The sequence below is a fragment of the Sciurus vulgaris genome (genome assembly GCF_902686455.1).
Source record: "Sciurus vulgaris genome assembly, chromosome: 3".
NCBI lineage: Eukaryota > Metazoa > Chordata > Mammalia > Rodentia > Sciuridae > Sciurus > Sciurus vulgaris.
The window spans coordinates 123224107-123249564 of record NC_136463.1 but is presented as its reverse complement, the minus strand read 5'-3'; the positions used below and the strand labels follow the sequence as shown (position 1 = coordinate 123249564).

General features: G+C 39.8%; 1 protein-coding gene across 2 annotated transcripts in view; it reads right to left on the bottom strand.

Moving 5' to 3' along the window:
• Positions 1 to 25458, bottom strand: part of NOSTRIN (nitric oxide synthase trafficking) — a 61564-nt gene that overhangs the window by 19988 nt on the left and 16118 nt on the right. For both annotated transcript variants that reach the window (XM_079131865.1, XM_079131866.1), the window contains 6 exons: positions 17748 to 17831; positions 15033 to 15095; positions 14756 to 14837; positions 11913 to 11975; positions 9329 to 9427; positions 3329 to 3454 (listed from right to left, as the gene is read on the bottom strand). In XM_079131865.1, coding sequence (XP_078987991.1) covers positions 3329 to 3454; positions 9329 to 9427; positions 11913 to 11975; positions 14756 to 14837; positions 15033 to 15095; positions 17748 to 17831 — 517 coding nt within the window. The remainder of the gene's footprint in view (positions 1 to 3328; positions 3455 to 9328; positions 9428 to 11912; positions 11976 to 14755; positions 14838 to 15032; positions 15096 to 17747; positions 17832 to 25458) is intronic.

Genomic DNA, 25458 nt, shown 5'->3' with positions numbered 1-25458 from the left:
GTTCAATGAGTGTTCTCTGAAGAAATTTGCGAAATCAAACTACAGAACAAGAAGAGGTAATACGACACTTGCTAGGACTCTAAATTGAATTCTTATATTCAACTTTTACAGAAGGATGGTGAGAAGATAGGCCCATAAATAACTAAGTAAACAGAATTAAGACACCCTAATTATCCCATTTCCATCACTTGAACTTTAATGAAATTCTCCTTTAATGAATTCAGCTTTTTTTTTTTATTGCATGTCTTCAGGAATCTAACATTTTACTCTTGAGTTTATAAACATACAAAAGATGTAGAAGGCATAGGATAATGTAGGTGAGTGAGTCGGTGACGTGTTGGTAAAGACTGACTGGGCATAAGCCAAGGAAATGCAAAGTCAGGGCATCATTATTGAGGCTTAGTGTGGAACAAGGATGACTAGACAGAGGTGGACTCCAGTTGGGTCCCGTGGGCATGGGCTGGCACCCAGGAGGAAGAAGGCTGCTCAACGGAAGGTGGACGAGAGGAGCTAAGTCAACCCAACAGGAGAGGGAGTGAGACACTGATGGCTTCCAGCACAGCTGCTGCAAAAATTCAGGACACAAAAGGGGTGAAAATAATCCTAATCTTCTTCAAGGAGATTATGACTTTGAGGAGCTACTCCACCTGATTTGGATTCCAACAAAACAACCATAACAACAAACAAGCCTAAGTTCTGTGACTTCAGGAGGCCTTTTGAAGTGTAAATGAATGTGTATCTTGTCACCTTCAGGATGACTTTGTAAGGAGAGAAGATAATTTCCATGATGCTTCAGTATGAAAATGAGGACTACTGAAAGGCAGGGAAAGGGGGATCTTAACAGGAGAAAAGGAAACTGAGGTAAGGAAGATCTAGCGAGAGCCTTGGATGATGAGGCTAGTACCAGGGAAACCTGACACAATTCCAAGGCCCACTCTACATGCTGAGAACCATTACTATGGTTCACTACAGTGACATGAGTAGAAGTATGGGGAGGGTGGCGATGTGAGCTTGGGTATGTTATCTCATAGCCCTTGAAGGGTGCCTGGAAGAGGGAGTGGAAGATGCAACTTCTCCCCTATCTCCTAGTGGAGCTGTCTGAGGAAGCTGACTTGGTGGAAGCTCCAGCTTCACTGGGAAGTCCTGAGAGGGGAAGGGAAGTGGGAGCCCAGCCTGGAGAGCCAGACTTCAAATGGGTAGTTAGGCTTGAGGTCCCTAACCTTTCCTCATCATCTGCACCTACTCAGCACAAGTAAGGGGAGCCAGAATCCTATGCTGGGAGGTATAAGAAGGGTTTCTTCTCATTTCTTCCCCTCTTTGGGCCAAGTTTTCATCTCTTCCTCCCTTCCTCCTTTCTTCTCTAACTCTGCATCTTTCCTACACTGAAAGTGGTTGAACTGTGCAAGATTTAAATGCAGTCTCTGTTTCTGCTGGCCTATACTCTTTCCTCTCCCAGTTCTTATTGGGGCAGAAGCATAGTGCAGAGGCCTAGGTTGTATCTTCAAACCATCCTTGGCAGGTTACTTCATCTCTCCAGCTTTGCTTTCCTCTACTACGAACTGGTAATAAAATTATGGTCCTCACATGTTGTGATGGCTACAGAATGATGCACACAGATGCACTTAGCACAACGTCCACCCACACTGAGTACCAGACGCTTGCCAGTAGATCACTTCTTCCAATTACAGTTACTTTAAACATTTTTTTAAAATTTAAAACACATGGAGGAAATATAAAACAAAAATATTCATGTTCTTACCAGTTCTTATCCAGAATTGGTAATTATTTAATATGGTCACATCTATCTTGACTTGAAAAATTGAGAGCTAAGCTATTCATATGTAGAGTTGAAGTAGGTTTCCATCTTGGGCTGGTTGCATTGCCTAACCAGGGAATGTCCACAAGCTATGTGACTACGAGTGGCACTCCTGCTGTCACCCTCCATGAGCTCCATTTTCTCCACCCCACATAGATTTGGTCATACATGTTTATGAACACACCATGTAGAAACTCAGTATAGTATGGGAGTGTGTTCAAAAATTGTTAAAATTTACATAGATTGTATAAATGGTATATTTCTTTTCTTCAACATTATGTTTTAGGTTAATTCATATTTAAATACAGTTTTAATTAACTTTTTATTGCTGGGTATTAGTCTACTTCCAACTTAGAGCACATTTAAGACTGTTCTATTGGTGGGTAATAAAGATTATGTACCATCTTTTTCTCACCATGTAATTATAAACAGTTCTGTAATAAACATACTCATGCATTATTCTTGAGGTACAAGTGTAAATGTTTCTTCAGGATATGTGCCCAAAAGGGGAACTGTTGTATTGTGGGTATGTGTACATTTCAGTATTAGTATATACCATTAAATTATGTCCACTAGAGTGGTACAAGAATTCTTGTCTTCTAACCTCCTTGCCAGCACTTGATATTATCACTTCCTAATTTTATCAAATGATTAAACATCTCTTCATATGTTGAATGGTGATTTTGATTTCTCCTTTTGTGACTTTCTTGTTCATGTCTTTTGCTTACTTTTGTTGGACAATTTGCCACAATTCATTCTATATGTCTTTGTCTGGCCCATAAGGTACATTTCTTTCTCTTGGTTCTGGGGTTTAAAGCAAGGAGCACTCTATCACTGATCTACATTCCCAGTCCTTTTTATTTTTTATCTTGAAACAGGGTCTTGCTAAATTGCTAAGGCTGACCTTGAATTTGCAATCCTCCTGCCTCATCCTCCTGAGCCTCTGGTATTAAAGGCATGTGCCACCAGGCCTGGCCCTAAGGTGCATATTTAAAGTGTTAGGATAGTACCTTATTCATTGTTATATATCTCCAGAGCCCCACACAATTCCTAACATACAAAAGAACTCCATAGTGATCACTGTATGGGCAGCTCTCATGCCTAAAACTCAGTTCAGAATATCTAAAATCTTGGGCTGGGGAGATAGCTCAGCTGGTAGAGTGCTTGCCTCACAAGCACAAGGCCCTGAGTTTGATCCCCAGTACCGCAAAAAAAAAAAAAAAAAAGAATATCTAAGCCTTAATTTATACTTTTCTTTGACAGAACTTTTTGAAATTAGCTGAATGCTACTGTGTCTATTGAGAATTAGGAGCAGAAGCTCTCTTCAATAAATATTTGTTAGTAATTCTATCCATGAGGAAATGGAAATAAGGAGAGGAAATGTGGTTTGTCTAGAGTCCCATGAGAATCAGAGCTAAGACAGAAATCGGTTTTGTAACTATCAGTTTGACCTTCATTTCCAGGGTCACACAAAACGCCATGGAAGAAGACAAATGTGAATGCACAACTTACCTTGTAGCAGTTTTCTAGTGTACTTTCCCACTTCAGTCTAGTAGAATAGCCTGCCATGTTTTTTTGGTAATAATTTTCATCTTCCTTTTCCAGCTTCTCAGTTGATTTTTTCAGTTTATTGAGGAGCTAAAGCAAAACATTACTGTCTCATATTAATTAACACAAGTATGAAAGCCCTTTGTAATTCCATAGAAAGAATTATATGTGGCCTAATGATATATTTCTTACCTCTCAGTTATTACTTATAAAGAATAACTATAAATGACAACACCAAATATATTTTTTCAGAATAAACAGATGGCAGAGCCAGAAGGAAACCTAAAGTTCTTTTCAGTATGATACCCTCAATTTTATACATGAAGAAATTGAGGCTTTAAATATGAAACAATTTGCTTTCATTTATCAAATCAAGGAGAAGTTCAAATGATAATGAATTTTAAAATCAGCAATGCAGGTCAAGGATCTACCAATAAATCTTATCACCTCATTTGGTAAATCTTTAAGGTCCTTGCATTTCTTACCAGGACAGGTAGAGACTCATGGAGTCATATAATTTTTAGAACAGACCTGGCTATTATCCTGTCTGACCATCTTGAAGCCAACAGTAGAGATTTGGAGTCAGACTTCCAGAACTGGAGTCCTGGTTCTGGCTACAGGAAAAGGTACTTAGCCTTCATGAACCACATCTCTCTGCTGGGGATGATGACAGTACCTATTTCATTGGATTGCCTTGAAGACCAGGGTGGATAACACGCATACATTATAAGGCACACATTGCCCTATAATGCACACATTATAAGGCACACATTGCACTTTCCAACACCTAACAGAACCCTCAAAAGACTGGTGACTATAATTATTACTAATGAAAAGTCTGAGATACAGGCTCCATGTTCACTGCAAATTATGGACACCTTGACATGGTCTCCTCTCACACTGCTTCCCAATGATCTGCTCCTTGACAAACTGTCCCCTCCTGTGAATCACCAAAATTTGCCATTCTTATTGTAACATCTTCTAGAACATCAAAGTAATACAGAACTGCCAGGACCAGAGTAACTGAATTTGATGTTCAAAATGTCCAGACAAGCAATTTCATATCTCTGAGAAATGAGAAAGGTAGTTGCATGAATGATTTTCAAACTTTAGCATGTCTAGAACGACCTGATGTGCTTGTAAAATGGCAACTTTCAGGGCCCCACATGGAGCAATACTAATGCAGAAACTGGGACTTGGGAATCAGAATCTTCTCTCCCTCAGATGATTCTCATGCAAATAGTTCTCAAACCACACTTTAAAGAATAGCAAGAACCTCCCTGGTTTTAGCAGTGTAGGTTTCAAGGACAGAGACAAAGACTTTTTAAGAACAATCCTCTTTGTATTTAAGGACATTTTGACTAATGTTACAATAATGAAGAACATCCATCCAAAATGGTGAATATTAATACCACTCACTTTATTATTCCAATTGATATGCTAGCTATTCAGCTGTCCTTCAACTGTGATGTATGACCTACAAGGACACATTTAGTTTTGTATTTCAAGTGTAATGAACCACATCTATTTAAGAAACACAGTTTGTGAGTTTTAACCTGATAACAATATAATGAAAGAGCCCAAAGAGTGCCAGGGCTGTACTTTGCTAAATCATTGTCCTTAGATTCTTATGGAGAATGTTCAGACACCCAGCAGTGAGAACAAGACACTTTTGAGATGACCACTCTCATTCATCACTATACTATGGCACTACTGACCACAAGTTTCCGCACAGAAAATGTATAGAAAAGAGCCCCAAACAGATATTTAAAAAAGAATGTAGACTCCTGTTTTTATTTAAGATACATCCTTTACTAAAATTTGCCAGAATTGAATTCTTCTTTCCTCTTTTCTTTCTCTTGGAAAAAAATTTCATTCATTTATTCACCAAACATTTATTGATTGCTTACAATATGTCATGGGTGAAGTTTTGGAAATAGAAAAGAACGATAAGCTCTTTCTCTAGATGGGGACACATAGGCCACTGCCATCCTATGCATTAAGTTCCAGGAACTCTAGGTTTACAGAAGTGCTTAGGTGTCACTGGGGCACCAAAAGAGGTACCTAAACTAGTCTCAGAATTAGGAAACCATTTAAGCCAAGACTGCACACATAGTAGGTGCTGAAAAAATTTTTTTAAAAAAAAATCCCTATGTGAATAATTATACCTAAAATGACAGTAGGAATTGGTGAGGCAAAATAGCACAGCATGATACAGACAAAATTTTTGGTGAGATTAGAGCACCCAATCTGGGAGGAAGAAGAGTGCTCAAGAGCTAAGACTGACATGTCACCACAGTGAAGTCAGGGAGGGTCTTACAGGCCACAGAACAGAGTAAGGACTATATTCTGAGGCCACTGGAAAGCCTTTGAAAGCTTTTAAGAGGAGAATGACCTATCAGATTTGAGTTTCAGAAAAGGCAACTTGACCTGCATATGGAGATAGAAAGGAAGAGACACCACCAGAGACTAAGAGGACAACCTGCTAGTTGCAGGAATTTAGGTTAACTGTGATGGAGGCCCAGGAGAGAGTAGTAGCAGGGAGACAGACAGAAGTAAACAAATTCAAGAAGTTTTTTGGCTGAGGGGTTAGAATTGAAAGGGTATGGCTGGATGGTGATGTTCAACGATCTAGAAAACACAGAAATACAGAGTATGTTTGGTAGAGACAAGCGATGGGTCTGACTTTGGATGTTGAGTGTGAAGTGAACAGAAGGCAATTTGGAGACTGATTTAGGCTGGAGATAAGAATCTAGGTACTATCGGCATAGATATGGTAGTTGAAGCCTTGAAAGTCTATTTTTTGACTGCATGACTTTGAGAGTACTGCACTGGACACTGGAGACACAGTGGTGAATTAAAGACAGTAAGGAGAGAAAAGGCAATACACACGGGTCAGGTAGAAAAAGGAAGTCCATAAGGAGCCCAAGATAAAAATTTCCACAAACGTAGGAGGAAAAACAGAAATAAGGTTTTGCTCAAGGTAAAAGAAGAGAATGTTTCTGGAAGGGGGAAATAAACAATGTTTAATGCTTCCAAGAAGTTCAGTAAGGTCAGAACTGGAAAGTGCTAGTTAGCTCCTCAACAGGAAGACTTTGTTTTCTTTTCTTTTTGAGGGGGAGGGGGACTTTGTTTTGGGTGACAAGAACACTCTGAGGGAACAGTGGGGAAAGCTCGATTAGGGTGTTTGAAATGATGAAGATGACAAGATAAGGAAGATGAGGAAGTGGAGACGGAGCAAAGATAGCCCTTTCAATAAATCTTACAGTAAGAAGGAGAGAGGGTAATAGAGGAATAGGAACAGAGTCATGAACATGCGTCTGACTCTTCCTGCTTTCCCAGGACAGGGAGTGCGATGGTGAATGTGTGCCCCCAAATTCATATGTTGGAATTCCAACTCCCAAAGTGACTGAGGCCACTAGGAGGTGGGGCCTTTGATTACGTCTTGAGGGTGGAGCCCTCCTGAGTAGGATTAATGCCCTTAAAAAAGGAACCCCCAAGATCTCTCTCATCTTCCTCTGCCCTGTAGATAGAGGAGAAAACCAAAGGGTTACAGCCACCAACCAGGGACAAGGCCCTCTCCAGCACACTATCAGCCTCTAGCATCCTGACCTTGGATTTTCAGCATCCCAAACTGTGAGAAATAAATATTTGTTGTTTAGGATACCACGTGATGATGATTAGTTACAGCAGCCTGGACAGACTGAGATGGGGGAGGACACGCTGGGAGCAACCCCTGGGAGGCAATCCACAATACCAAGAGTGGGGCTAACCAGGGGGTGTGCAAGAGGCAGGATGGCAGGGGCTAGGGCGCAGGATGAGCGGGCTCTCTGTTGGAAGTATGCAGATGCTGTTACTGGGGGAGGCAGGTGGGTGTGCTGCCTTCTGTTCACCCTGTGAGGCAGGAAACAGGAGAGTCTGCCACACGTGGGTGTGAGGATGGAGGCAGGAAGAGAATGGAAGCTTCCATTGACTTCTGGTGAAAACAGCGACTGTCCAGCAGGAAAGCAGCAAGAATTGCTGAGAAGCACAGAGGTACAGCTCATAGTGGAGATACAAATGCTTCTGTTGAAATGAAAAACGAATGCTGCCTCAGGTGCCCAGCTATAGGACCAGAACACAGCTACCAGATTAAGCAGTGGAGGTGGATGAGTCTGTGGTGTAAGAACAAGCAAAGGTCATGGTGGCAGGACAAGCTGCTGGAGGGCAGGGGAGGACTGTGGACTTGTACTTCCCAGGGAGGCTGCTAATAAGGAAGAGGAAATTCAGTACTCAACTGTGCAATCTATTCAGTACTCAACTGTGCAATCTATTCAGTACTCAACTGTGCAATCTATTCAGTACTCAACTGTGAAATCTTTTTTCTTTGTTATTACTTGACATCAATAAAGAATAGCTCCTAATGAGGGCTTGGAATGCCTAGGACAGGTCCCGGTGCTGAGCATTTTTGCACACTATGGGTTAGCCTCCTTGGAAGCCACCTCATTATTCAACACTCGTTATGATTTCAAACTGTGAAGACTGACATGTGAAGAAATAAGAACCCTGTAAAATCTTGCTAACAATGAATTTAAGTTATTTAACTAATAGTCTCTTCAGATGAAATGATAGAGCTACTTGCAATGACAATTTTCTTTTAAGAATGCTTGGGACTGCAGCCATGCTGCCTGTATTTCCTTAGGGGGATTCCATCTTCTGAAGAAGGTATTGGATATTTTAAAGTTTTCTAGTCTGAATCACATACCATGAGAGGTATGCAAGAAGACCAATTAGGGTGTAGGCAGAAAGTAGCTGCTTTTATTCCTGCACCCCAATATCATTTGTATTCATTTTGGCCTAAGAACACAGTTATCAAGCTCCTATTAAATACATGAATAGACACTGGTGACCACACATGGACAGATGCAGATTCTAAAATGACCTGGAGAAAAAGCAGGGATTCTGCAACTTGAGAAGCTGCTACAATCTTTTCAAGGGGTTTTTCTTCACTTCCAGCATCCTGGGACAAGGGCCTTTGGCATGGGCCTATATCATGTGGATTTGCAGAGTCATTATCTAGCTTTGATTGGGTTGATATAAAAATGCTCACTTGTCTTAGAAATATTTTTTCTTTTTAAATTTATTTTTATTGATGCATTAGAATTACATGTAATGTAGAATTCATTATGCCATATTTATACATGAACTTAATATAATTTGATCAATATCCTTCCTCAATACCTTCTTAGAAATATTTCTACCAGGAACCCATAGACTTATGTTGCTTCACGGGGAAGCCACAAAAACAGCAGAGCTGATACTTTTTCTGCTCCTGGTTATAAGCATGACATTGCCCACATTAAAAAGCAAAAACTCATTGATCCAGCAAGAGATCATAGAATTTTTATTTTAATTATTTTTAAAAAATTGAAATTATCAAGAGGACTGATATAAAGATGAATTAATATTTACTATGGTTAAGGCTAAACCTTGCCTAACATATATATTTTATACTTACTTAATGGTTATTATCTAGTAATTATATAGATAACACAATTAGTTAATCATATAAAATATTATTTCATCTGTCTCATTCTGTAAACATTTCTACTTTATGTCTACAAATGTTCATATTAGTATTATATATATGTATATATATAAAAAATACTATATATTGTGTCCAACATATATAAAGTATATATATTTTTTACTTACTTGGAGTGTGACCTGAGGGGATTTTTTTTTTATTAATAGGGTTTTTAATAAAAGATTGAAATTGTTGGCCTAATCTGTGATGTCAATAATATCTCTGGAAAATATTTGTGGACCCAGAGTGATTTGGAATCCCTTCTCATGTCCTGCCAACCTACAGCTCTGCAGAGAATCCATGCAAGGGGAAGGAACCAGTCAGTTCTCTTGTGTTCCGAGTGCAGGGCAAGAAACCTCCCTCCAAGCCACAGCACCCAGCCTCCCATGCCAGCTTACCTTCTGCTTCTCCTTCTGAGTCATGGATTGCTTGGAGTTTTCTACAAGATGGAAAAGTGCTTCATGTTTCTTAGTACTCACCATTAATTTTTTCTTAGCCTAGAGTCAAAAACATACAGACAAGATAAACAGGAACAGAAAAGGATATCAAGGGCAAAGCCCTTTTGTTTTGAACCAGGCATGTTCATGTGCTAGCTTGAACCACTGTGTAATTTTAGTTCTTTGTTTCCTCCCTCTCCCCAAATACCACAGCAGTGAACACTTTGCTCTGAGAACCACTGTGTATTTGGTCATTGCGTGGGGCATACTCAACATTTTGCTCAATCAGGAGAGGCCTGAAAGCCTTCAGAATACAGTCCTAGCTAGCATGGCTTTACCACATGAAATGACAACAAAAGAGGAAGGCCACCTGTGTCGTTCTTTTGAGTTAACCTGGGCCACAGCTAAGATTGTTGTAAAATACTGTCTTGAAGGTTAAGCAATGGTGGAAACCTGGCTCTCTGATGCCTGGGCTTGAGAGCCAAGCATTTTCTGGCATGCTGTGAAATACCCTGAACTTGTTGGGGATGGAAAGTGAGGGGAAGGAAGAAGCTCTCCATGTCTCCTGCTCTGTGGATGCATCAAAACTTGGCATGGGTTCTAATTCAGGTGACCCTTTCTTTTTCTTCACAGTTGACTTTGGCTGAAAGATGATGCTCCAGAGAGAAAATAAACAACAGATTTTGGGTTGAGTTGAAATCAGACTGTTCAGGAACTAGATTGATTGAGATATTATTTGTCTTTTCACCTTAAAATTTGCAAGGGCTACAAAAGTGGATAATAAAGGGGGAGGAAAATTGGGTCTCACTTCCCCTGGGCTTTCACCTCCAGAATCAGAGGCAAAGCCTTCTACCTCTCTCACAACACGTGAAGGCTCTCTACAAAAGGGATTCAAGGAAAAGCAGCCCGCAGCCCTTCCCTCCACCTCCGTCAGTCACATGGCTGCTGATGACTGAGAGAGTGATGCAAGAGGACTTGGTCTTCTAAGGCTTGGCATTCTTTTCTCCAAAAGAGACTATTTCATTATTGACATGCTAAATCCCTTGAATTGCAACTGGAGAGAAAATTATTATAGCTCAAGAATTTTATGTTCTCTAATTTCTGTTATTCTTCATGAAAAATAAAATTATTTTATTGAGCAAAATGACTTGGTAGAAACTGGGAAATAATAAAAGATTTTTTTTTTTTTTTTTTTTTTTTTTGTTCTTGGAAGCAATTGTAGCTTCAGAGCATTGCTTCTGGATTTTAGTCCATTGTATTAGTTTTCCTGTGAAAGCTGAATATTTAAAGAAAATTGGTTTATAAAAACAAATCCTTTTTAAGAGAGCTCAGAAATTCAAAATCAGAACTGAAAACAAATGATTGGATACTTTTTCTGAGACCTTTAAAGATTTATTCAAAAGTGATTTTCATGAGCTTCGTTTGAGCAGTTCAATTACTATGGGTATAGAAATTCATTTATCTCAAATGTTTCTTATTAATGTCCTTGGTCTATAGAGTCCTCAGAGTCAGCAGAAGCTTCAGAAACATTGATGAGGCCACTTGTTTCTGAGGTCATCTCTGGTTATTTGGCACCAGTAACTGTTTACTTGCAAATGTTCTCTTTGGGCGCTAACACTTTGGAGATGAAAAAGGAAAATTTATACTCCTGAAGTACAAGTCCTTTCAAAGGATATCATTGGGTTTTCTTAGCAGATTTCTTAGTCTCATCCTTCCTGCTTAAAATGAGCTTCTGCTAACCAGATTATTCTGGAATAATCTGTACATATGGATTCCATCTGTCATCTCTCTGTTAAGAACCTATAATGGTATGCTGTAGCTTCCCACATCAGTTCAGTATTCCTCTCCTTAGAATTCATTCACTATTTTCTGCATGTTGTCTAGAAAACTAAATTTTAAATTACTTGACAACAAGGATCATGTCTTAGTGTAGGATCATGCACAGAAAACAGACTATACATTCTTGTGAAGTTGACATGTGCATTTCACTTGACATTCACTACCCACCCCTCACCATAACCTTTTACTAATCAAGATCACCAAAACTCTCTCCCAATGAAAATCCAAAACTCAGATGATGTTTGTCACTTGCTCTGAGTTTCAAATTATACAGAGAGACAGTTGGTGTAGTGTAAGGGACAGAGCAGTGACTCTGGAGTCCAAGAACTTGTAGGAATTCTTGGTTCAACCATTAACCAGCTTTATACGCTTGGGAAAATTAAACTTTCTTAGTTTTCCCATGTGTAAAATGGGAGAATGCAAAGTTATATACTGCACTGGGTTGTTGTGATGATTAAATATTTAAATATACAACACGTGGTAAAAATAAATGCCATTTGAGTGTTATCTATTAATAACCATATTTTAAGCCATGCTCTTCTTTGGATTAGTTGAAAGACATGCCTGTATAAAAACCCAAGTGAAGAAACATTTTTCTCTACAATTAGCACTCAGCAGTACTAGAACATGGTATGATGAGTGTGCAAAAGCAAAGAGCTTCAGTATTAGAACTAAGGGTATATAAATGGTATTTGTGGATACTTGCCTTAATTTGCTGATTCCAGTTGCTGATAACAAGATTTGCTGTCTTTTCAACTTCGTTATCAAGCTATTAAAGAGAAAAATGAAAAAAATGTTTTGATTTCTTCCTGTCACTGCTACGGACTAAATATTTGTGTACCCCCAAAATTCATAGGTTGAAATCTTTTTCCTCAGTGTGAGGGATTTGGAGGTGAGGACTTTGGGACTTGACTGGTCATGAGGGTGGGACCCTCATGCATGGATTTGTGCCCTTATAAAAGAGGCCCTCAGAACTGGGGTTGTGGCTCAGTGGTAGAGTGCTTGCCCAGTATGTATGTATGTATGTATGTATGTATGTATGTAATATGTATGTATGTGTATGCATACATATATATACACACATATATATGCATATATGTGTATATATATATATATTTTTTTTTTTAAGAGGCATTCAGAGGTCCATTGCTCCTTCTGCCATGTGAGTACACAGTGAGGAGATGGCCATCTGTGAACCAGGAAGTGAGTCCTCACCAGACACCAAATGTGCTGGTGCCTGCATCTCAGACTTCCCAGCCTCCTGAACAGTCATGAGTAAATTTCTGTTATTTCTAAGCCACCCCATTTATGTTATTTTTATAATAACAGCCTAAACTAAGACAGTCATAGTGCGGATTTAATTCTGGAGCAATCACTCTTACAATCCATTGGGGTTTCAAAATCCTATAGCAGACATTTCCTGAGGTAAGTAACCAAACTCTCTTATCCCTATGTTGTGTCTCCTGATAGGATTTGGAAAAATATTGATCTCTCATCTCTAATGATGTGAAAAGCAGAGTCACATATGCAACCATGTGGAGTAGGCAACTGCAGAGGCCAAGTCCCTGCTGGTCCCGTCATGTCTTCTTCAACATCAATCCACATGGAACAAACGTCAGTGCTGTGAGAGCCACACAGTCCTGGTACTACCAAGTTCAATAAATGTTCCATAGCTCCTGGTGTGACTACTACTTTAATTTTCAAGAAGATTGAATTCTTAATCATAATTAACTTTTTGAAAAAAAAAAAAAGACAGTAATGATAATGAACCTGGGAATGCCCCAGATATAAGTTAGGGTGAATCTTTTTTCCTGGACCACAGACTCAGTATATCAGCTCTCTCTCTCAACCATTCTGAGATCCAGCAAATGCAAAGCTTTTATTTTCCCCAGTTGATTAAATGTAGATAGAGTACATGGTTTATTGTAACAAATGCAATGAAGATAATTTTATGTACTATGCCTCTTTTTTTTTTGGTAGGGATTGAACTCAGGGGCACTCAACCTCTGAGCCACATCCCAACCCTATTTTGTGTTTCATTTAGAGACAGGGTCTCACTGAGTTGCTTAGCTTCTTGCTTTTGCTGAGGCTTGCTTTGAACTTGCGATCCTCCTGCCTCAGCCTCCTGAGCCATGGGGATTACAGGTCTGCACCACTGCACCTGGATCATTTTGCCACTTTTGATTCCACAGATTTGACTGGAATATGGAACCAGTTCACTTTTAAAAATAAAGTTGAATCTTTTATCTTTTGTGTGAGAGTGGGATAGAAAGGTGGGATGCAGTGTGTGTGTATGGTAGGTGGGGGATAATGCTGAAAAGAAGACAGCAAACACAGCAGTTTGGGGGTTGTGACATCAACTGTCTAAAGCACCATGATAAACTGTCATTACTCTAATTTATAATAAGTACTATAGAAATGTAATTATCATGTGGTAAAAGATATTTTGATTTTGTAATTAACAAAATACAACTTTGTGTTTAGTTTTTATGAGGTTGGTTTGCAAAGGCAGATGAAACATCAGTTCTACCTAAGGCAGTTGAATGGGTTAGAATTTAAACATTTTTAAAATCACTTCTCTTCCCTCAGAGCTTTTCACAAATCCCACCCCAAGCAGAATTTATTAAAGTGGTGTTGATGTGGTCTAGAAACATATCCTAAAGAGTTTAACAACTGTACAATACACAAATAAAAGGGGCACAACAAAACTGTTCAGAAGGAAAGGTAAATAGGAAAACCAAAGGATACTCAAGAGGACCACACATCCTGGGGAGTTGATCAGCATTTTTTTTTCCAATTTTAAAAATATTTGAGGATTACATCTCTTATCATCTTTACATAATTCTAAGATGATAAGCAAAGCCAAGTATCTTTATGAATTGTGTTCATATCCTTCTGTTCACAAATGGATTTAATAAAATTGGGAATAAAAACTACAAAAAGTACAAAATATGAAATAATAGTAACTGGTAATTTCATTACCTCAAGGTAATTCTTATTAAATTTTGGGAAGGTTCTTCTAGATTTTTTTCTGGGTATGTATGCATAGCCTACAAATTGAGATGATATTGTTTGTTAAATTGTTTTCATTTTCCTTTGTTATTTAACATGCTGTTGTGAAAAAAATCCCCATGTGATCAAAGTTTTCTATAATAATAAGATTTTTTATTTGTTTGTGTTTTTGGTGCTGGTGATTGAACCCAGGGCCTTGAACATGCTAGGCAAGTGCTCTTCCACTGACCTACATCCTCAGCCTCCTATAGTAACATTTTCTAATGGTTGTGTAGTGTTCTGTTACTTGCCTTTATCATAATTGGATTTATTTTAGTTTTATAATTTGTCTTTGGACAATGAAGTAGTTGCCCACTTTTTCACTACTATAAATAATGCACTAACAAACAGCCATGCACATAAATCTTGGGGGTGTTTTTTATTATTTTTATGTTAAATTCCTGAGACCTAGCATCTCTTTTAGATCACCTTTTCCTCCACTGGCCACAGACAGAAATCTTGCTTTTAACAGGGAAGAAAAGAAAAACCTTGACTCACTGATTTCCTCTTTTTCTCTTGCATACTTAGGACTTGATGAGTTGGTTTTATTGCTTCTAACTCAATTGCTTTGCCAAGTTTTCTGGAAATAGAACATAAAGACACATAGTCATTGTCTTAGGGTTTACATCCACTTTCCTATTACTTTCCAGGGACATGAAATGGCATGTTATAGCACATCTATTCAGTGTGAATTTAAAGTGGAATATTTGTACTCTACCCCCTTTCAATCCCTTGGGGCTGGAGCAAGGCCAGGGTGGGAGCAAGGTACACTCACTGATGCAGGTCCGCAGTGGATCTCATGCCCTCTGAGGCCCAGGCCCAGGCGCTGCTGAGACAGCTAGAGGCAAAAACAGGGTGGGGTGGGGGAGATGACAGGGTGGGTGTGATTTTCCAGTGAATTCTGAAAATAACACATCATGCTCATGTGCACTGTCTGCATCCACTTCTCTAAGCGTATTTCCATTTCTCCAGGAGATTAAATTCTGCCAATATATTTACTTGCACCATAGTCATTAAATACACTGCTCCCTGACCCCCATAATTTTTCATTTAGATTTTCATCCTCCATTTCATGTCTGTAGAAAACAAATCAAGTAGCCGAGGAAGAGAGCAGATGGGAGTTAGGACGCTGGGTTAGAAGGCCCTGAAAGACAATCTTTTCAGGTTCCTTGCTGTACAGATGAATAAACTTCAGTCTTTGAGAAGTTAAAGGACAGTGGACTCAACATCCTGGTCATGTCCTGCTTACTGCTTTTGGGGTTGGGGTTCAGCTTCTGCTCCCTGCCAACTTTTAGTACAATATCTCAGACATTTTATGGTCTTTTAAGAGATATTCTAATTTAACACCAAAGGGAACACTGCCTATCCCCAGAGGCAGAGAAGGAGGATTAGGAAATGCGATGCTATCTTCTCCCACGGAAGGGACCTAGCTCTCAGCGGCCTGCCTTCAAAAGTCAGGAGAATGAACCCAATTGTGTTAATAAACCTCAGGGACAGAGCTCATGTTGATTTTGATGACAAGGGAGAGGATGAATCTCTATCCTGGTCAAAATCTGAACAATGCAGAGGTTTTTCCTCTAATGTCTGAGTTTGCACCCTGTAGGCAAAGAATGGGAGAACTGGACCAAAACATCCCAACCTTCCTACACATCCAAATTCAGGCCAAAACCAGGCACAAGAGAGGACCCACTGTGTGCTGCCAATGATCAGAAAGCCAAGAAAAGACACAACCAATCCATATTAGTTAGACAGGAAGCAGATGAGTGGTTGCTTGGGGCTGCAAACAGACCCTAGCTGCAAACAGACCCTAGGAATCTTTCAGTGTGTGTTTGGGCTTTGGTTGGTTACACAGTACAAATGGGTCAAAGTTGACCAAACCAAATACTTCAGACTGGTGCTTACTACTGCCTGTAAATTAATCCTCAATGAAGTTGTGTTTTTTACTTTTTTAAGGATGCCAGGCACGTTTTGGGTAGAATCTCCCAATCGTCCCTCAGAGCAGCTGGAGAGCAGAGCAAGAGACCTGGAGTGTTGGCCTCAGGGGGGCTGGGTTTGGTGACACCCTTCCTCCTGTGTTTCTCGTGTGACCTTTGCAGAATCATGTTACTCTGACCTTCACTTGACTGATCTTTTAAAATATCTGAACAAGTAAGTACCTGAAACAGATTTTGGTATAAAAAAATTCAATTGGTGATTATTAGTAAATATACTAAAGCTGGTTAATGGAACTTTCTGGACATGCCAACTTTTTGGTACTACTATGCTGGGATGCTGGAGTTGCAACACAATAAGACACACACTCCTCCACCTCTTATTCCTGAGATAATTAAGGAATTAGAATCATAAACAAAATGGACATTTACAGAGATTTTGCTCCTAGTCAGGTGCTCTGCTCAGTATACTTGTATTATCTCATTTACTCCTAGAGACTGTAGGCGATAGACATTATTTCCATTTTAAAGTGACACTGAGAGGAAGATAAATTGTCCTAGGCCACTAGTCTGGTAAGTGGTAGAGCTAGAATTTAAATGGAAGTAGTCTAAGCACAAGCCTGTCTATACTCAACCACTGTGCCCTACCAGCTCCTTTGTAGTTAACCAGAATGCTATCCTAAAAATAAAAACAGAGCTAAAAGCCAGAACCATTTCAAAGCCATCATATGCAATTTCAAGTGACATCCAAGCAGGTAATATCTAAGGAGTGGGAATTTGGGCTCCAGAAGTCTCCTTTGTTCCTGCCCTTTGTCTCTCTTTCATCATGGCAAGAAGCTTTTGAAATAGCACTGCCAATTTAGGGTCACATCTGCATGCATTAGTCAAGAATCTTCACAGCAAATTATCACTGATGGACCACTTTCAGAATACTAGTATCTTTCTTTGTTCTCCAAAAGAAGGAATCTACTTCTTTCTGAGGAGAATGTGAACCAACAATTTTTTGCACCCAATGTGCAAGACAGTTTTTTACAATCTTTATTACAATAAACATGTATGCCATGCACACATTCACACGTACACAGTGGGACACACTTACTCCATCTAACAGGAAGAAATCAAGGCACAAAGAAGCTGAGTTGCTTGTCAAAGGCCAAAGGGTAGAGATATCACAGAATTCACACTTTCTGACTCCAAGACCCCTTAATTACATGACTGCTCAAGTGAAATACTGTGACAAATACCGTGGGCTGAGGAGTCACAGACCCAGTTGCTATGCAGTTCTGCAACTCATTATCCATGCAATTGGGAGTTTCTTAAATTCTCTAAGCCTCAAGTCCTCTTCTGTAAAGATGGATGATAATAAGAGCTCTCAGGTTGTTGTGAGGATTAAATGGGAGCATCTGCCAGGCCCTTAACAGTGCATAGCACATAGTGAGTGCCCTCACACCAGAAGCTGTGCTTGATGGCATGGACCTGCAGCATTGATAAAGGGAAGCTGGATATGCTGTGTATTCTTTTTAAGAATGATTTTGCCTTACCTCTGCCATCATACTTACTTTTTCTTTGTGTTCTGTAATGCTTTACTCAGCTTGATTGCCAGTTTCTGAAGCCCTTTGGCGTAGCTCATCTCCAGGTTTGCCCTGTTAGCAAAGGGATAGTTGTTAAATAGGATGAATGGGTCCAGAAATCAGCAAAACCACACACACACACACACACACATACACGTGTGTGCGGGTTCAGACTGAAAATGTAATGATTACATAAAGAGATGACTTTCTATAAGGACCTTAGGCAAACCCTTAGGAATATGGAAAAGGATCTCACAAAAGGAGACCGTTTTTTTAACCTTCTTTCATACCAGTTTTGTGGATTGAATTGTGTCTGCCCCCAAAATATTGAGGTCCTGACCCTCAGTGACTGTGTTTGTGATCTTATTTGGAAATGGAGATCTTTGCAAATGAAGATCAAGATGAGGTCCAATAGTGTGGGCTTAAACCCAGTACAATGTGTCCTTATAAAAGGGGGAAATTTGGACCCAAAGATAGACAGGTACAAGGGGAGAATGCCACATGAACGTGAAGACAGATTGGGATGATGCATCTCCAAGCCAAGGAATGGCAAAGATTGCCAGCAAACCACTGGAAGCAGGAGACACCTGTGAAACAGATGCTCCCTCATAGTCCTCAGACGGAACCAGCCGGCTGACACCTGATTTCCGACTCCTAGTCTGCTGTTCAAGCCACCCACCCAGTATGTGGCAACTTGTTATAACACCCTAGAAAACTAACACAACTAGTAAGGAACAGAAGTAGTACTAGGCTAGTATGGTGGCACACACCTATAGTTCCAGAGGCTTGGGAGGCTGAGGCAGGAAGATCTTGAGTTCAAAGCTAGCCTCAGCAATTTAGTGATGTCCTAAGCAACTCAACAAGACCCTATATCTAAATAAAATATAAAAAAGGGCTGGAGATGTGGTCCAGTGGTTAAGTTTAATCCCCAGGACCCCCAAAATTTTTTTTTGAAAAACATATCATTAATCAGATTAGTTCTAGATTATAATAGCTGGAAATAAAATGATACCTTATGATTGACTTAACAAAGCAAGAGCTTAAAAGGAATCTTCCTGTGTCAGCCTCCCAAAGAGCTGGGACTACAGTACAGCCATGCACCCATATCTAGCAGTTATATGGAAAGCTGTGGTGGGGCTGACATCAGATTTTTAGAAAAGCAATCTTCCAGGAGGTCTGGAAATGCCTTCTAAGGGCAACCTCCTTGGCTCTGTTGGATCACACTCACCTTACACTGATTGTATCACGGCCTATTTATAGGTGCATCTATAGCTACAATGATGGGATATTTTCATTCACCTCACCTCTGACTGCAGATAAAGGAAATGTAGGAAATGAAGTTTGATCTATATTTTTCTTCTTAATAGGAACCATAAGAGGTTTTTGTTGCATATTTTCAGGATGTTAGTTCTATTTTTTATTATCAAATACCTTCAAAATTATTTTGTACTTAATTTCATCTGGGAAACAGTCCCAGAACTCTTCAGTAACTAACTTAATAACTACACATTTTTACACAGATTGAACTTAGTGTTATAAACCAAGCAAAGACTGACAGCTCTGAATCTGGAGGCCTTAGAGTACTGGTCTATTACAAAAATTTTATTCATTTCTCCCTGTTAGTACATCTGTGCTTATTTTTACCAGTTTTTTGGAAGAAAGACTATTGTAGGTTGTATATTAAAGCACAGGTATAGAAAACACTCATTTGCCCAGTAGGGGTTGGAGTTGTGGTTCAGTGGTAGAGCACTTAGCATGTGTGAGGCACTGGGTTCCATCCTCAGCACCATATAAAAATAAATAAAATAAAGGTATTTTGTCCACGTAAAACTGAAAAATATTTAAAAAAAAGAACTTGCCCAAGTAGCAGAAGAGTTAAGGCAACTATTTTTAAGTAATAAAGCTGGCATATAAACATCTCATTGTATTTAAAACTAGATGTCTTTGTGCTAGGAACTTACATCAGTTAGTGAAGAGAGTAAGGGAGAGAATGTGCTGGAGCGAGGTGGTGAGTGTGTGTCAGTGAGGTGGCGTTGGGTTTTGTGAAGATTAAAATGTGATAAGAGGGCTGGGGATATAGCTCAGTTGGTAGAGTGCTTGTCCTGCATGCACAAGGCCCTGAGTTCAATCCCAGCACCAAAAAAAAAAAAAAAAAAAAAAAGTGATAATAACCCAAGCCTAGTAGAGGAACAGTGACTAGAACAATTGGTGTTGACCTGGAAGGTCCTGCACATTCTGAGCCCCACCCTTTCTGGTTTCCCCTCCCTCTAGCCACCCCTTTCCATGTTCTATTCCTACTTAGTGGTCAGTTTTCACCCTGCCTCAGGGTCTTTGCATTCGCTGTGTCCTCTGCTGAGTACTGTTTCTACTACAAGGCCACATGGTATTCGGCTTCATTTTATCCCAAACAGGTCTGATTCAAATGTTGTCTCCTCAGAGGCCACCCTATCTAAAAGGAGATCCTTGTCACTATTTCCTTACAGTTTAATTTATGTCCTAGCACTTATCTCCATCTCATATCACATTATAATTTCTTAGTGTACTTCTGTGAATACCCATAAAATAAAAATAGCTCCAGGAGGCTCACGAGTTCTTTTATCCATTGCTGAATCTCTAGGCTAAGAAGAGTACTTGGTGCCTAATAGCTCCTCAGTTTGTATGATGTAAATGAATCAATGAATGAACTTCCCACCAGGTCTGGATTAGAATTCTTACAGTTCTTCATTACAAGTCTGTTCTTGCCTCAAGACTTTCAAAAACTTTAAACTGACAAGTCAATTTATATGCATTAGAATTGTTTGAGCTGCATGTAGCCCTGAGCAGAGTAAGCTGCTTCCTAGCACATGGAACAATTAGCATATAAACCCATTCCTAGTCCCTTGTAACTAAAGGGCTTTTAGGATTTTCCTTTCTAGCATTCCGTTCTTTCTCGAATGCAGCTCATAAAGCATTATGATGAATTTGTAGTTTTCAGCTCAGAATGATAGACCCAAAACAAATTAATAGCAAATATAAATTATTCCTGTTATTGTGATATTCCCAAAAGGGTTTGTAAATATTCAGAGCACCCCAAGTCTACAGAGGTGTTCAGTGCAGGTGAAGGAATCTGCAATTTTCTTGTCCCACAAACAGCCCCAAAGAGTCCCTAAGGACAGGTGGCGCTGTCGAGCACAGCTTCTTCCTCCCAGTTCAATTTCACTTGCTGAATGTTTTCCAGGCTGTACAAAGTGTCTCTGAGGCTAAGTAGAAGTAAAAAGGACAACTGCCAGAAAGAAGTGTTGCCGGGGACCAGCCCAAGCAGCAGAGTCCAGGGGTCCTTGATGGCCTGAAATATAAAAGCCCCGAGTGATTAGACGGCGCAGCGTCGGCGATGGACAGCAACCACACAGACTCGTGTTCAAGTATCTTAGGCCTCTGTGGCAGGGCGAGTGTGTGGGTACACGGATGGAAGTTTCCTGTGATCCTGCCCAGGAAAAGCATGCGCTCAGTGCTGGCCTGACGATGTGGAGCCTTGCCTCTGAGGCTGCTGATGCTTGACCTTGCTGTCTATGCGTGAAATAACAACATCCGGCCTCTGCTGAGCACTTGAAACGTGCCGGACACCATTTCCTCATTTCTTCTAAAGTAACCCCCATGAGGTTGGCACAGTTCCTTTACCCATTTCAGGGAGGGGATGCTGAGGCATAGAGTTGACTCCACCACTCGCCTGAGGACACACAAGAAGGAGGTGACAGAACTGGGATTGGAACCCAGGACCTCTGACTGGGTACCTCTGAGTAACCACTCCATTTTCCCACCTTCCAGGTGGTGAGGAAGAGGTTGCAGAGGGAGAGCCTTGGGGGGGAGGGTGGCAAACAAAAGTACTTTTTAAAATTGACACTGCCTCTCGCTTGCCTTTTAATTGCAGTGTTCTGAAGCTCCACAGCTCCTGGTGGCTTAGCAGTTAGAGATCCAGCCCACGGCTGCCTGGGTGCAGACAGATGTTATTCCAGGGCCTCTGATGAAGGCATCTGCACTTTGTAAGGCATTTTAGGAATGGAGAGTGGGAGTGTTGAGTGTCTGGCATAGTGGAAAAGGAGGGGACTCTGACATTAAATATCATCAGCCTAAACCTTTAAGGCTGTCCTGAGTTGGACCCACCTCTCCAAATAGCACAGTTGTGCCCCTTGATTCTCAACTGCCATATATTGATGACCCAAAGAGTTTTAGAATTAGTGCTCAAATCAACCAAGTAGAGTGGCTACAACCATCTACCCTTGCATTTCAAGTCCCAACGACCATTTGTGAAACCTCAACAGACGACTGGACTCTGTAAGTCAGAAGGTATTAAAATGAAGCCTCGTAGTAAAGAGGGTGGGTGTGAGACATTGTCTCCCAGGTTTCTGGCTCCTAATGGATTACCTTAACAGATGCTACTGGTTCAATTCTAATCTAGAGAAAATTGCTGTTACAAGAAACCTTGTTCTAAGTGGCAAATGCAGAAAGAATTGCCATTTTTGTAAGTCAGAATGCTTGTCAAGGATCGAATACCGCCATACAGCTCTTCTGTGCCATGGTCTAAGGAAGCTACACACACATTCTTTCAGGGCACCTGCTAAACAGAATTAAATGCCCTGAGTGCTTTCCTGAGGCAGAGGCAGCAACACACACCTCTGCCTATATTGGTTTCTTCCCAGTCCCTGGATGGTGCTACTTTATCATGGTTCCCAGACAAAAGGTACTACAAGCAAAGGGAGTCCAGGCGACAGAGCTAACCTCAAACGAAGACATGGAATGTTTTTTCCCTCTCTAAAATAATCAGGAACATTCTCGAATGTGAATTGTGTTTGCATGTCTACTCCTTTCCCAATTCTTTTCTTTCCATTTTATAGCCACCATTTCTAATTTAAGTGAAGATGCTTTCTCCAGGCAATTGTCTGGATACATGTACAATTGATGATGTGTGTGACCTTTTGATACTAGTTCAAATTACTCAAGTGAGTTTTGAAGATTCGGAACCACGGAAATGACATACACTGACTTTTAATCCACTTATATTCTAATTTCTTCTCAGCATGCAAGGCAGGTCAATATATTTTCATTAGTAGTAATGAAGACAAATCAATATGTCAAAGACCAATATTTGGCTTAGATTTTAAAATAAATTCTACTTTTGAAAGAAAGAAGCCATGGAAATATGTGGTTTCAGATTCAATATTTTTGATTCAGCACAAATTAAACTAAGAATAATATAAGTAACCATGTAATCAATCTTGGAGGACCTTGCTTTTATTGTAAAAAGTGGTTTAAGGGACTGGGGTTGTGGCTCAGTGGTAGAAAACTTGCCTGGCACATGTGAGGCACTGGGTTGGATTCTCAGCAGCACATAAAAGTAAATAAATAAAATAAAGGTATTGTGTCTGTCTACAACTAAAAAATACTTTTCAAAAAAAATGGTTTAAAAGAAACACCATAGTTACCCCCTGTGTTTCTGAGGAATTAATTAAAATTGAGCTCAGACCTTCTTGTGCTTCAAAAAGCAAATTGAACACATAGGATGCTATCAAACTAAAAAGCTTCTGCCCAGCAAAGAAAATGATTAAAAGCATAAAGAGAGAGCCTTCAGAATGGGAAAAAATCTTGGGAAGCTACTTTTCTGATAGGGAATTAATATCCAGAATATACAAAGAACTCAAAAAAACAACACACACACACACACATACACACACACACAAATCAACACATGGGCAAAAGAACTAAACAGAAACTTCTCAAAAGAAGAAACACAAATGGCCAATAAATATATGAAAAAATTTCAACATCTCTAGCAATCAGGGAAGTGCAAATCCAAACTACACCAAGATTTCATCTCACTCCAGTGAGAATGGCAATGATCAAGAATAAGAACAATAAGTGCTGGCAAGGTTGTGGGGCAAAAGGTGTAACTTGTACATTGTTGGTGAGACTGCGGACTAGGACAACCATGCTGGAAAGTAGTATGGAGACTACTTACAAAACTAGGAATAGAACCACCATATAACCTAGATCTCTCACTCACTGATATTTCCAAACGATCTAAAATCAACATTCTACAGTGATACAACCACATCAATGTTTATGGTAGAACAATTCACAATAGTGAAATTATGAAATCAAACCAGATGCTTGCCAATAGACAAATGGATTAAGAAATTGTGGTATGTGTGTATATATGCTTACACACAATAGAATTCTACTCAGCCATTAAAAAGAATGGAATTATAGCATTTGCTAATAAATGGATGGAAATGGAAAATATTATGCTAAGTGAAAGAAGCCAAACTCAGAAACTCAAAGTTCAAATGTTTTCTCTCATATGCAGAAGCTAAGTCAAATAAAGGAACGGAGAGGGGAGAATAGGATAATAATCAAATATAAATTAATAGATGAGCAAAAGGAAGTCTAGTAGAATAGTGGAAGGAGAATGGGAGAGGGGAGGAACGACAGAAGGGGAAAGGGGGGATCATAAACTGAAATTGATGTGCATGCTTGTATGAGTTTATTGGGATGAACCCAACTACTAGCTAAAACTATAAAGCTCTAATAATTAACAAAAAAGTAAGTGAAAGAGCCCTTCCTTCTTTATAAATTAAGAAGGAATTTTAGAAATCTCAAATTCTTCCATTGTGCTATTGCCCTTGTTTTCTATCTCCTTCTTTGTACCAGTTTTCCATTTAAGCTTTATCAGCTCTGTGAATATACCACAGTGACTCTCACCATTGTGTATACCACAAGAAATGAATTAAAAAATAACTATGGGTAAATGCAGAAAGACAGAAGGAAAGAGCAGGCTGTGGGAGGAAGGGAAGGGAAGGGGAGGTCCTGGGGACTGAATTAGAACCAGATATATTCCATGCTTGTAAAATTATGTCAAAATGAATTCTGTCACATAGAACTAAAAAGAACCAATAAAAACAAGATAGTCACGAGCATATCTTACAAACAGACTATTTAAAAGTTACCGAAGGTTGTTGGTGGGATGGGGGACACAGAGCAGTGAGGGTATGAGTGAGGTCAATGGGTACAGAGTTCCATGTAGGTAGGAATAAGTGCTAGTGTTCTATCACAGTATGGTGAATGAGTCGACAATACACATTCTATACTCCAAAATAGCTCGAAGAGAGGTTCTTGAAAGAAACAATAAATATATGAGGTGATGAATATGCTAATGACCCTGATTTGATCATCACATACTGTATACTTATATCAAATCAACTCTTTGCATTCCATAAATCGGTTAAGTTATTATGTTTAATTAAAAAATTAACAAACAGGGCTGGGGGTGTAGCTCAGTGGTGTAGCGCTTGTCTACCATGCACAAGGTCCTGGGTTCAATCACTAGCACCACAAAAATCACTGACAGATTAGTGAATCAAATTGAAGCTTTGTTATTCAAGTGATTGAGTTCTCTGGCTAGCCCACTTTATCCTTATTGACTGCCTTGATTCTGGTTCCTGAAAACAGTACAAGAAGGTGAAATGGGAGGATAAGCCTCCATGGTGGCCTTCTTGGATGTCCAGGCTGAGAGTCTCATCAAGTCCCTGCTTACTCTCTCTGACTCAGGGAACACATAAGAACTTCCACTCCAGCACATCTGTTCATTCCAAAGCTGAATGTTTATGTGTGCATGGGGCAGGGAGGAAGTCTTGTAGTAGGGGGAGTCAGGTCAAGTAGACAGGAA